At 41.9% G+C, this 11,207-nt stretch overlaps 1 protein-coding gene across 1 annotated transcript; it reads right to left on the reverse strand.

The window, feature by feature from the left end:
• Window positions 1-381: 381 nt before the first annotated feature.
• Window positions 382-6,651, reverse strand: LOC119365394 (ent-kaur-16-ene synthase, chloroplastic-like). The gene is made up of 14 exons (XM_037631007.1): window positions 6,157-6,651; window positions 4,563-4,606; window positions 4,192-4,468; window positions 3,815-3,995; window positions 3,272-3,489; window positions 3,070-3,190; window positions 2,901-2,998; window positions 2,598-2,812; window positions 2,391-2,503; window positions 2,202-2,297; window positions 1,909-2,124; window positions 1,595-1,736; window positions 1,275-1,520; window positions 382-882 (listed from the first exon to the last, which is right to left on the reverse strand). The coding sequence occupies exons 1-14, from the start codon at window positions 6,422-6,424 to the stop codon at window positions 547-549; spliced, it is 2,571 nt and encodes an 856-aa protein (XP_037486904.1). The 5' UTR covers window positions 6,425-6,651; the 3' UTR covers window positions 382-546.
• Window positions 6,652-11,207: the final 4,556 nt, after the last annotated feature.

Genomic DNA, 11,207 nt, shown 5'->3' on the forward strand with positions numbered 1-11,207 from the left:
GTTTAGTTTAGCCAGCAGATCAAACCAACACAAGCTTGACCGCTTTAGAATAGTTGAGAAAGAGATTTATATAATCATCTGTAGGTAAATAGAAGCCCATATGCAAGACCAGATACGTACCTTCAGTCTTAATTACATCAATGCTACACAGAAAGCTTTCAACTGTTAGTGAACCACAGAACATGCAACATCCATACGGATGGGTCCCGCTATTTTCTAGAGCACGCAACCAGTTCATGTATGATGTTAAGTGTCCGAAACATGTACGATAGACAATCAAAGGGATGTGCTGCACCTTGGGCATGTGCTGCATCAAGATGGGAAAATGCACCTCAAACAAGTACAATGCCTGAGACATGCATGAGCTTTAGACCTGAAATAGGGAAGACTGTACAGGCGACCGATCTTAATTTCACATCAATGATGTTAAAACCAACTAGCATTATTTTACTGCAAAAACACATACACGTTGTATATCTGATTATTTTCTTTAAGAGCGCATCCAATTGTTTGATCCATACAAACATGGTAAAATACAAGCAATCTTTATTTTTCTGACTGCACAGGCAAAGATAGATCACGAATCTCGAGTTTGAGTGGCTCATGGATAACTGCGTTCACTGTGCTAACCATCTCAGTTGGTGAGGAAAATGCATCAGTGTGAGAGTAGAAGAAGTGGCATATCTTGCACATGTTCCAAAACAGCTCCCTGCATGCCCTAGGAACAACACTATCTTCCTTAAGGACCAACCTCAGCAAGTCTTTTCTACACGAGGCTACAGATCTCCTTATTGACTCTTTAGCCGCTTCAATGGACATAGAACCGTCACTGTGGAGAACACGTAGTGAAACACTATCGAGTTTTCCCTCGCTGCTCTCCCTCTGTATTAATAGTAGACCAAAAATCTGTCAGAATAGCCCAACTACAACTTAAAGGTCTAAAGTGGCTTACAGAGATATGAGTAATTACTATCTTCTCAAATATTCACGACATGAACACGGTATGCACAAAAATCAGTACTTGATTTCTAACTCTCAAAGTGAATATGGGACTTGCATTGTTCTGTGCTCTAAATAATACCATGAATGGCTGGAAATCTAGATTTTTGCGAGGATTACTATTTACTATGACGCCTCTAGTCATACCAAGTATTTGTATATATAAATATTTTTCGTGTAGTGATATCTGAAGCCATATGTGAAAAAATGATATGCTTACAGAGCTATACCAAATTGGAAGACACAAACTTTAAGCCATAAAGGGGCCGAAATACCTCAAAGCCTTGAATGTCGTTGAGGAGTCGGCAACAAGTGCCCATTAGCCTGAATAACTCATTGTACTCTTGACCATTCACAACAGATGCCAAGAGTGTTTGCCCGACAAAATATGATGCTGGGAGCAGAATGGGAGCCAATGTGAATGATACAATTGCAGTTTCCATGTACTCTTCGACTGTCGGCACATATTGTCTCATCCGCCAATCTGCGTCGGTTATCATAGTGCCCAGTAGTTGTAGCCACTACACAAGATTTGCAACATTTCAATGCTAAGCACAATAAAATTCAGAATCATTCAGACTCACGGGAAACTCACAATTTCTATTAGGTGCTTTTTGACGTCACGGTCTTGTACAAATGAAGCCATTGTTCCAAGATGGTTCGTTGTAGTGTAAATGGCATAAAACAATATTTTTACTTGCTCAGAGTAGAATTCGTCTTTGGAGTGCTCATCCCACCTAAAGACACGCATTAGCAAATTAGGCAAAATGACTTGTTAGAACAGCAAGACATCGTCATAACACTACTTTATAAAATGAAGGAGAAGGTTTCTCAGCATCTTTAGATAGGAAAATGCCATCAGTGGTGCTAAAAAAGGACATATAAAGAGATCAAGTTGACGAATCGTACTTCTCGAGTAGTGTTACAAGGTTTTCTAGTTCTTCTCTTGACCCCTCAATATCGAAGAAGTCATCAACAATATTTAAGAGTATAGAATTTTTGGCCCATGAAATGCGAGCATCAGACAGTTCAGGAGGGAACATGGTAGCCGCAGCAGCAAGATAGCAAAATGTTGTCCTCTGTCGTGCAAACAGTAGCTGGTCTAGCCTGGTCTCCTTCACCCAACTGTTGCAACAAAGAAAATTTGAAAATTCTCTAAGAAAGGAAGTTACTAAGACTAGAGAGCATAATTATCAAGTTACCGTTCAAGAAGCTGGAGTTCATCCTGGTAAATAGATTGAGAGAAGGTGAAATCTTCAATAGCCAAGGCTAGAATATCTTGGTTTACACAACATGGCCTGATTTACCAAAATGTTAAAATTTGGTATCTAACATCTACTTATATTTATATGATTCAAAGTTGACAAGTGTTTTAGGAAATAAAACTTTACAATTGTTCTGTCTTCAACATCTGCGAACCCCTCAAATCAAAGTTTTCAATGTTCCACTTCTGATCCAGGCGTTCCATTGTGGCATAAAAGGGAAATTTAAGAGCATACTCCACCTGAAATTACAAAAGCATAAAAGTAAACATAAACTGTACCCTAATTAAATATAGGATCAAATCATTTTTTGAGTTCTAAATTTGATGCAAGCACCTCTGCAAAGACCGGCCTACTTTGCACGCCGTCATGGATTAATTTTTCCCTTAATAAGTTGCTTGACCAGTGTCTAATATTATCAAGAATAAATTCATTTTCTTCTACACTGACTGTTGATGCCTTGTATAATTCCAATATAGATTTTGTATCATTTAAATACCCTTGAAGTGAATTATGAAAAGTGGAGGCTTCATCAACATGACGTAGCTCATCTGCATCAGATTGAAATTAGTGAATTAATTAGTTAAAAAATACAAAAGGTAAAATAAATAAGATAGGAAATTCCGCCCAATGAAGTACCTGAGGAAACGTCATATCCATTCATCCGTAACTGACGAAACGCCATTGCGCATGTCGCTACATCCAGCATGATTTCCTCATCTCTTTGTACCCACAAACTGTAAGGTGGGCACAGTCAAGTTTACAAGCTACAAAAACTAAATGTCAAATGTTTATTCATGGTCACTACCTATATGTCATGTTTAAGATGGTCTTTATCTCACTACAAAAATGGTGAGATATCCCGATCTTTTCAAGAGAATCCACCATTGAAAGCTGGCAATATACATTTGTCGGGTACACTGTTGGTACTGCAAAATTCCAATTTTGTGAGCTATATAAAAAGTTTATGCCCTTGCAAATTCTTGATGAGAAAATATACAAAAACCCACCTGAACTACCACATTTACTAACAAGCAAGTTCAGGTACTGGAGGGCTTTGTCATCATAATTGTGGATTAAAGCAGCAGCAGTTGCTGAAGGAGAGTTGAACAATGATCCATTATTCCTCTGGAACTTGATAAGTTCATTCCAGTCCAGTGGGACTCCTAACCCTTCAGCAACATAAGCCATGTATGCTTCTCTCCCATCAGATTTATCCCCAGCAAGTCTGTATTAATACATTTTTTCAAAATGTTACTAGCATGTAATACTCAAATTATGAATGCTATTTTAATTTCATTGGTAAGAAAAAAGACGATACATTATGCTCATTCTACTATACTTTGAATCATGGAACTTCAAAAAGTTTCCAAAAAATAAAAATAAAAATCAGCTTAATAAAAAGAAAGAGATAAGAAGCAAATCAGCCAAAAGAAATTCCATTCACACTACTAGCTGCGTTCGAGTAAGAACCAACTATCCTAACCAGAAATAAATGGGAAAGGAATGCATGCATGTGCACATTTTTGTGCCATAATTGTCATTTGACAAACCTTTTCAATTCCATCTGCCGGACGTGAAGAATCCCATCAACATCAGTTTGTCTCGCTGGAAATTCCAAGCCCATTCCAATGGCTTGCCTAATCATACCAGGAAAAGTAATATTGAAACCTATAGGAGTAGCAATCTGCTCATCCATAGAGAAGGAGAATTTTTTTCCAATAAAATGCAGTCCTGTTTCGCAAAAGGAAAAATATAGTTATGTCAGTATAGACCATTTTATCTCAACAAAAGTTGTTAGATCGTATAAACAGAAGATAATAAAATGACACAACCCTAACAAGTATTCCCTCCGTTCCAAAATAAGTATAATTTGAACTAAAATGACGACACTTATTTTGGGAAGGAGGGAGTATATTTTTTCCCATACCTCTCCTGATGTGTTCCGGGCCAACATTCCATTTCTTGAGTGCAATAACACACGCCAATGTGGATAAGAGAGTAGACTTGTCGGGTGACAAGTCAAATTCGCTGATGCCCCAAGAACCATTATCCTGTTGGCTTTGCAATATCCATTCAAGGCACCGAGGGAAGTGTGGAGCACTAGGGAAATCCCGCAAGGGCACCATAGCAACCCATGCTGTGTCGTACGGAGATGGTGTCAATTCAGGATTCTGAAGCTGCTTCCTTATTCTAGCCTCCCGTTCCTAATTTGTATGCAACATTTGATGCTTGTATTTAGTTCAGGCCGTAAAATCATCAGCGCAGCCTCACACATATTACTGGAACATTGATTCATACCTTGTTTCGCAGGCCTGCATTTTCTCCTACCAAACTCTTCTTCGCTGTTTGAAGAAAAGGAGATTTATGTCACACGTCAATTAGATGCTGATCTTTCGCTGTCTCTACTCTCGGAACAAAAAGTTGCGACATGAACTGGGGATTCTTTTAACAAAAAAGATCTTTGAAGCTGCTTGTAATTTAAGACATACTAATAGTGTATTTCTTTTAGATGTAAAAAACCAAGTGAGAGGTCTCCTTTAAAAAATTATATACTTATATATTTTGAGATTTTTTCAGAGCCAAGGAGCCACTGCTCCCACATGGGTGTGTCGATCCCAAATTCCAGCGGCGTCAGTATTGGTGCTAATATGCGGTGTTTCCTATTCATGTATGGTCCAAGATTCTAGTGTACAAAGCCTATTCTTTTATGGATCGGCCCTGAAACAAAGGCTAAATAGTACTAGGAGCATATCCTCTGCATGTTGAAAATAACCTACAAATATATAAGAATACAGGAAATTATACATGTATATGTTCATATGCGTTGATTATCTGTAAAAATTAATAAAAATGTACCATGACTTCTGTTAAAAAAGGCGAAGTGTCATTTTTTTGCTTGTTTTGGAGCACTGGACTTTGTCTTATTTTCCCCACAGAAAGCATAACTATTCATTTTTGCATTAAAAGTTGCACGAACATACCATACTCTGAACATGTATACACTTTTTAGAATTTAGTTTGATATTTTTTTGATTTACTGTTCATTCAGAGCATATGCTCCCACGAGCTAAAGTGCCGCCCTCCGAGATAGATTGCAAGCCCTTTCTCTTCTCGGCTATCATGGTATCACTTGTTAAATTGTGTATGTACAGTAATTTTCTTTTGCGGAAAATGTACACTGACAACTGATAATTGGCCTGTTAATTCCGTGGGTTGTGCACTAAATAGCCCGACCCTAAAATCCCAAGGCCGGCCTTGCCTAGTATGAAAAGTAAAAACGATAGCATTTTATATTTAAAATATTAATTAAATGATTTATATATTTTTCACTTAAACCCTTCTTTTAAGGCATTTTAGGCTTTATAGAGCTTTTGGGTCATAAACTGAAGCCCAAGCCGGTCGAACTGTCGAGCTTCAGGCTCGGGCTGTCAGCTCGGGCTGCCCATGCCCAGATTTTAAGTGATAGCTTGCGAACAAACATGTCACAAAACCTCACAAATAATTTTACTTGAAAAAAAAAGTCATATACATAGATTACCAGCACTTGTCAAATGCAGCTGACTGTACTAATAAGATATGCAACGGCAATGGAGAGTGGAGCCGGACCGCATGGTTTGAACAACACAGTATTTCTCCACATTCTTAAGTAAGCTTTCACATGTTTGTTTTTATAATAAAAAATATATTTGTAAATTGGTTATGTTATTTCTGTGGCTCATTGAGAAATAACTATTTCTCTATCTCAATGGTGAGAATCTGATCTTAATATACAAGTAGATACGGATGTAAATTAGTCACTCACTGCTGACAGCAATAATTCCAACTAGAGGTGCGACGGGTCACTCTCTTCCGAAGGTGACGAAAAAGGAACGAGCAAACCAGAGTTTCTTACCTAAAGCGGAAGTTGCCATCGTCCGCGTCCTCCTCGCGCTCATCGAATAGGGAGGAGCACGGCAATGGTCATGGGGGAAGAACTCGGGGCGGTGTGCTCCGGTGAGACCATGCTCGGCAGCACGGGCCGAGGCAAGGCCAAGAGGCTGGTTTCTTCTGTGATGGTGTGAGTGAGACAAGTTCGACACAAGCGGCGATACCGCAGCAGGCCGGAGGCGATGTCCGGCGATGGCGGAACAGGTCCCGGCGGCTATTCTCGCGGTCGCCATGGGGATGGTCGATCAGCTGAACCAGAGAGCAGTGGAGGGAAAGGTCGATGCGTCGTCTACATATTTATACGGCCACTAGTGCTAGACATGGCATGCAGATGCAGGATGCAGCGCAGTAGCTTAGAGGCGGCTAAATGGTGCTGGTGTCAGCAAGCGTAGTGCGAAAGCGTCTCGCGTTATGTTTTAAACTGCATATATGACCGCGTGGGTATGTTCAAGGAAAATTTGTCGATTATTTATAAGTACTGTATTTCGAACTGCCTGCCGTGCGGATTTGCTGGTGCATGCATGCCACCAAGTGTCTACCTGATGCATGCAGATTTTTCTCCTCTTCTAACAACGTGCTACGCTAAAGCCAAAGAAATTGAAGCATCGACCTGGATACGAAACCCGATCTGTAGCCCCCCTCTAGTACTGCTGGCACTTGCAAAACTCTACAAACATTCCCTTAATTGCTCCGAGCTTTCTAGTCTAGGAATACAATTCTAGGTCAACACACTTAGCACCTCACGGGTTTCAACCACGTGTTTGGACTGCAGAGCCAGATAACACAATTCCAGGTCAAACATGCACTGACCGCGGCATCACGTGCTGAACACATTGACCCGGCCGCAGCAACATGTGTTTCCGTGAGACGACATATCATTCACCTTAGCTCCTCACGTGTTTGGTGAAGGGAACCCATTGGTAAATACAGTACTTCGTCAACAAAAAAGAATACGACCGCATAGCCAGGGAACACCATGCTCCTGTAGTCCTGTGACCAGTGCAGCTTGAAACTGCAAGCACTAAACCATGGGAAAAGGTAAATCTAAGGGCATCTTCAACCTGGACCCATAAACCTCCTGCAACCGTCCGGAACGCGTTGTCCGGGCCGCGGAAGCCATCCAACACCGACCTTTATCGGTCCGCGGGGCGGTTCGGACGCGATTTCTCCTGCAAACCGGAGATAAAAATGGGGAGGTTTGCGGGAGTCTAGACCGATCCCAAGCCCGCTTCTGATCGCTCCGGCCCACCAAAAACCCGTCACCCTGTTGGAAATATGAGCAATTTACCGAATGATTTTATTAACATAAATACTAGATAAAGCATGACTAGTATAGCAGTGATAAAACAAGCCATGCGATTTGACAAAGAGAAGGTAAATAGTATCTGCATATATGAGCTAGAACCGATCATCTCTAGAACAGACAGTAGATGAAGATGCATATATGAAGTAGAGCCTAACATGTCTAGGGCAAACACTAGAACAAGGAACTGTTGCAGGACTTCTAACAGGAAAAATAAGAACACGTACGGGAAAACAGCAGGAGCAGAGGCACTGGACTTGGGGTCGGTGTCCTCCATGTCGTCGAGGAGGTAGTTGACGTCGGGGAAGTAGTCATCGGAGTCCCGGGCGTCCGTGACGAAGAAGTCAGTAGTCGCGCTGAGCGCTCCCCAAAAACCTTATCACCCTTCTTCCGTACATGAATCAAAAGGTGCGGTTTAGGAGGCCTACTGTCCCGCCCTACGGTGCACGCCGCAAGCCGGGATGGGGAAGATTGTAGCAGCAGCGTAGTGCTCAGGAACTTTGTGGCGAGAGGAAGAGGACCTTCTGATGTGTATCTCTGGAGAGGAGCGACCTCTCTTATATAGGCACAGGAGAGGGACGCGAACAGGCTGCGACGGGAGGTGAAGCAATGGAGGGAGACGAAGTGAACAGGTAGCACGCGAAGAGGTGCACCGTTCGTATTCATTCTCCACTATAGCAAAATGTTTCAGCTCCCGTGTGACCGTTCGTATACCCGTCGTGCGTGGCAAAAATTTGGACATCGGCTCGGCTCATTTCCGCAACCCGTGGCGCGTCGTGGCGAGGCGTGGCGGGCGGCGAAGGAGGAGCGCGTGTGGATGTCCTTCTTGTTCTAATGCTCATACAAGTGGGGAAAGAGCCTCCCTTATAAAGAGGTCCAACTCCCTCTAAACTAGCAATGTGGGACTAAACTTTAGTTCCACCTCTTGCCTTGCATGAATGGGCTGCGTGGGCCTCTAGGATTTATTAGGAATTTTTGAAACTGCTATTGGGCTAGGCCCAAAATAGACAAAATTCCAGCAAACCACCACCAGATCTCAGAGGCACACAAAATCTGCCTTTGGTTCCAAAACACTATTTTATATACCGGTACTACAGTGGAGACTGTTAAGTTGAACTTTCACCTAGAACTCTATGCTACACTAGTAAGCAACTTGAACAGTGGGCTGGGCCTTGAACTGCAAGTTTTCTGCGAACCTAGCTTCACACAAAGCCTTGACCGATACGTGGCTACCGTGGGTCTTCCCCGCGGGTGGAGCTTATGCGTCATACTTCGAGACCTTTCATGAGTTTACTGGAGAGAACCCTACTCTCATAGATTGCGATGTTTAACAATCAGACTCATATAGGTGCGTTCTTCAAAAGATGTTCTGCAGGGCAACATCTCTGCTTCAAAGAGCCACTTAGAACACATTAAGATATACATCAACCTGCCATGCAGATTTAGGAGAGTATTGCATCTTCATGGAATGGTATTTTTAATAGTAAGGGTACTCTCCTCCCTGTTGACCAACAACTTGTCTTTCACATCTAATTCACGGGATCTCCGATCACAAAGAATAGGTTACCACTGTGAACAACTCATATTGTGGGTCTCATACCCATCTCCCTCGATGCATTATCTATCACATTACGTGATAGACCCTTAGTAAAAGGATCTGCCAGATTTTTAGACGTTTGGATATAATCCAATGCAATAACTCCGGAGTTTCTCATTTTTTTGACAGACTTTAACCTTCTCTGAACGTGTCTTGATGACTTCATGTTATCCTTTGAGCTGTTCACTTTCGTGATCACAGTTTGATTGTCGCAGTTCATAAGGATACCCGGTACATATTTCTCAACAACCGGCAAGTCATTCAAGAGCCGGCGAAGCCAATTTTCTTCGACCGTAGCTGTATCTAGTGCTGTGAGTTCTGCTTTCATTGTTGACCTTGTTAAGATGGTCTGGTTGCAAGACTTCCAAGAAACAGCGCCACCTCCATGAGTGAATACATATCCGCTCGTGGCCTTTATCTCATCAGCATCTGAGATCCAGTTTGAGTCACTATACCCTTCAAGCACCTTTGGGTGTCCAGTGTAGTGAATTCCATAATTCGCAGTGCCTTTCAAATAACGCAAAACTCTCTCTAGAGCTTTTCAATGCACATCTCCTGGTTTTGAGACAAACCGTCTCAGTTTGCTAACAGCAAAAGAGATGTCAGGTCTTGTAGCACTGGCTAAGTACATAAGCGAGCCAATAATATGAGAATATTTCAATTGGTCTCTAGCAATTCTTTGATTCTTTCGAAGCAACACACTAGCATCATATGGTGTTGGAGAGTGCTTGCAGTCACTGTAGCCAAAGCGACTCAAGATCTTTTCCACATAGTGAGATTGAAGCAATGTAATCCCACCATCATCATCTCTCAACAACTTGATGTTCAGAATGACATCGGCCACTCCTAAATCCTTCATCTCAAAGCAGCGAGATAGGAAATCCTTGACCTCCTTAATAACATTCAGATTTGTTCCAAAAATCAGTATGTCGTCAACATACAAGCAAAGCATAACTCCTTCGCCCCCACCATGGCGATAGTACACACATTTGTCAGCTTCATTCACAACAAAGCCTGTAGCTATTAAAGTTCTTTCGAACTTCTCATGTCACTGTTTGGGTGCTTGCTTGAGTCCATACAAAGACTTCAGCAACTTGCACACTTTCCCTTCCTGACCATCTGTTACAAACCCATTTGGTTGTTTCATATAAATTTCCTCATCCAACTCTCCATTCAGGAAAGCAGTCTTAACATCCATTTGATGAACGAGAAGACGATGTGAGGCAGCTAGTGAAAGTAGAATTCGAATAGTGGTCAGTCGAGCCACAGGTGAGTAAGTATCAAAGAAATCTTCACCTTCCATTTGGGTATAACCCTTAGCCACGAGCCGAGCCTTGTACTTTTTAATAGTACCATCAGGCCTAAGCTTCTTCTTGAATACCCATTTGCATGCTATAGGTTTGCACCCATAAGGACGATCAGTTATCTCCTAAGTTTCATTCGTCAAGATGGAATCCATCTCGCTACGAACTACTTCCTTCCAGTAGTCAGCATCTTCAGATGCACAGGCCTCTGAAATAGAACTGGGAGTGTCATCTATGAGATACACAAGAAAGTCATCACCAAAGGAATTTGCAGTCCTCTGTCTCTTGCTCCTAGTAGGAGCTTCATTGTTTTCCTCCACATGACTTTCAAAGTGTTTCATCGAAATGGCAGGTTCAGCAATTGTAACTGGTTCCTGATTCGATGAACTAGGCATCTCCTGATTAGATGAGGTAGCCGTATCCTTCATGGGAAAGATATCTTCAAGGAAAGTCGCATCATTCGACTCCATGATCGTACCGACATGCATGTCAGGTACCTTAGATTTTATAACCAAGAATCTATAACCAATGCTATGAAAAGCATATCCCAGGAAAACACAATCCACAGTTTTTGGTCCCAGCTTCCGCTTCTTTGGAATTAGCACATTGACTTTCGCCAAACAACCCCAGGTTCGTAGATAAGAGAGCTTTAACCTTTTCTTCTCCCATTCCTCGAATGGAGTTATCTCTTTGTTCTTTGTGGGAACTCGGTTTAGGACATGACATGCAGTCAATATCGCCTCCCCCACCATGCCTTGGAGAGACCCGATGTGTCTAACATGGCGTTAACCAAATCAGTTAGAGTATGGTTC

This window comes from Triticum dicoccoides, chromosome 2B, assembly GCF_002162155.2.
Source record: "Triticum dicoccoides isolate Atlit2015 ecotype Zavitan chromosome 2B, WEW_v2.0, whole genome shotgun sequence".
In the NCBI taxonomy this organism is placed as follows: domain Eukaryota; kingdom Viridiplantae; phylum Streptophyta; class Magnoliopsida; order Poales; family Poaceae; genus Triticum; species Triticum dicoccoides.

Excerpts from the sequence above, each read along its gene's own strand:
- LOC119365394 (XM_037631007.1), bottom strand. The coding sequence starts at position 6,424 with ATGGCGACCGCGAGAATAGCCGCCGGGACCTGTTCCGCCATCGCCGGA. Across the intron at positions 2,504-2,597 it reads GTAGGCCGGTCTTTGCAGAG|GTGGAGTATGCTCTTAAATT; the intron begins GTGCTTGCATCA and ends TTGTAATTTCAG. Across the intron at positions 1,737-1,908 it reads CTTGTAACACTACTCGAGAA|GTGGGATGAGCACTCCAAAG; the intron begins GTACGATTCGTC and ends GCGTGTCTTTAG.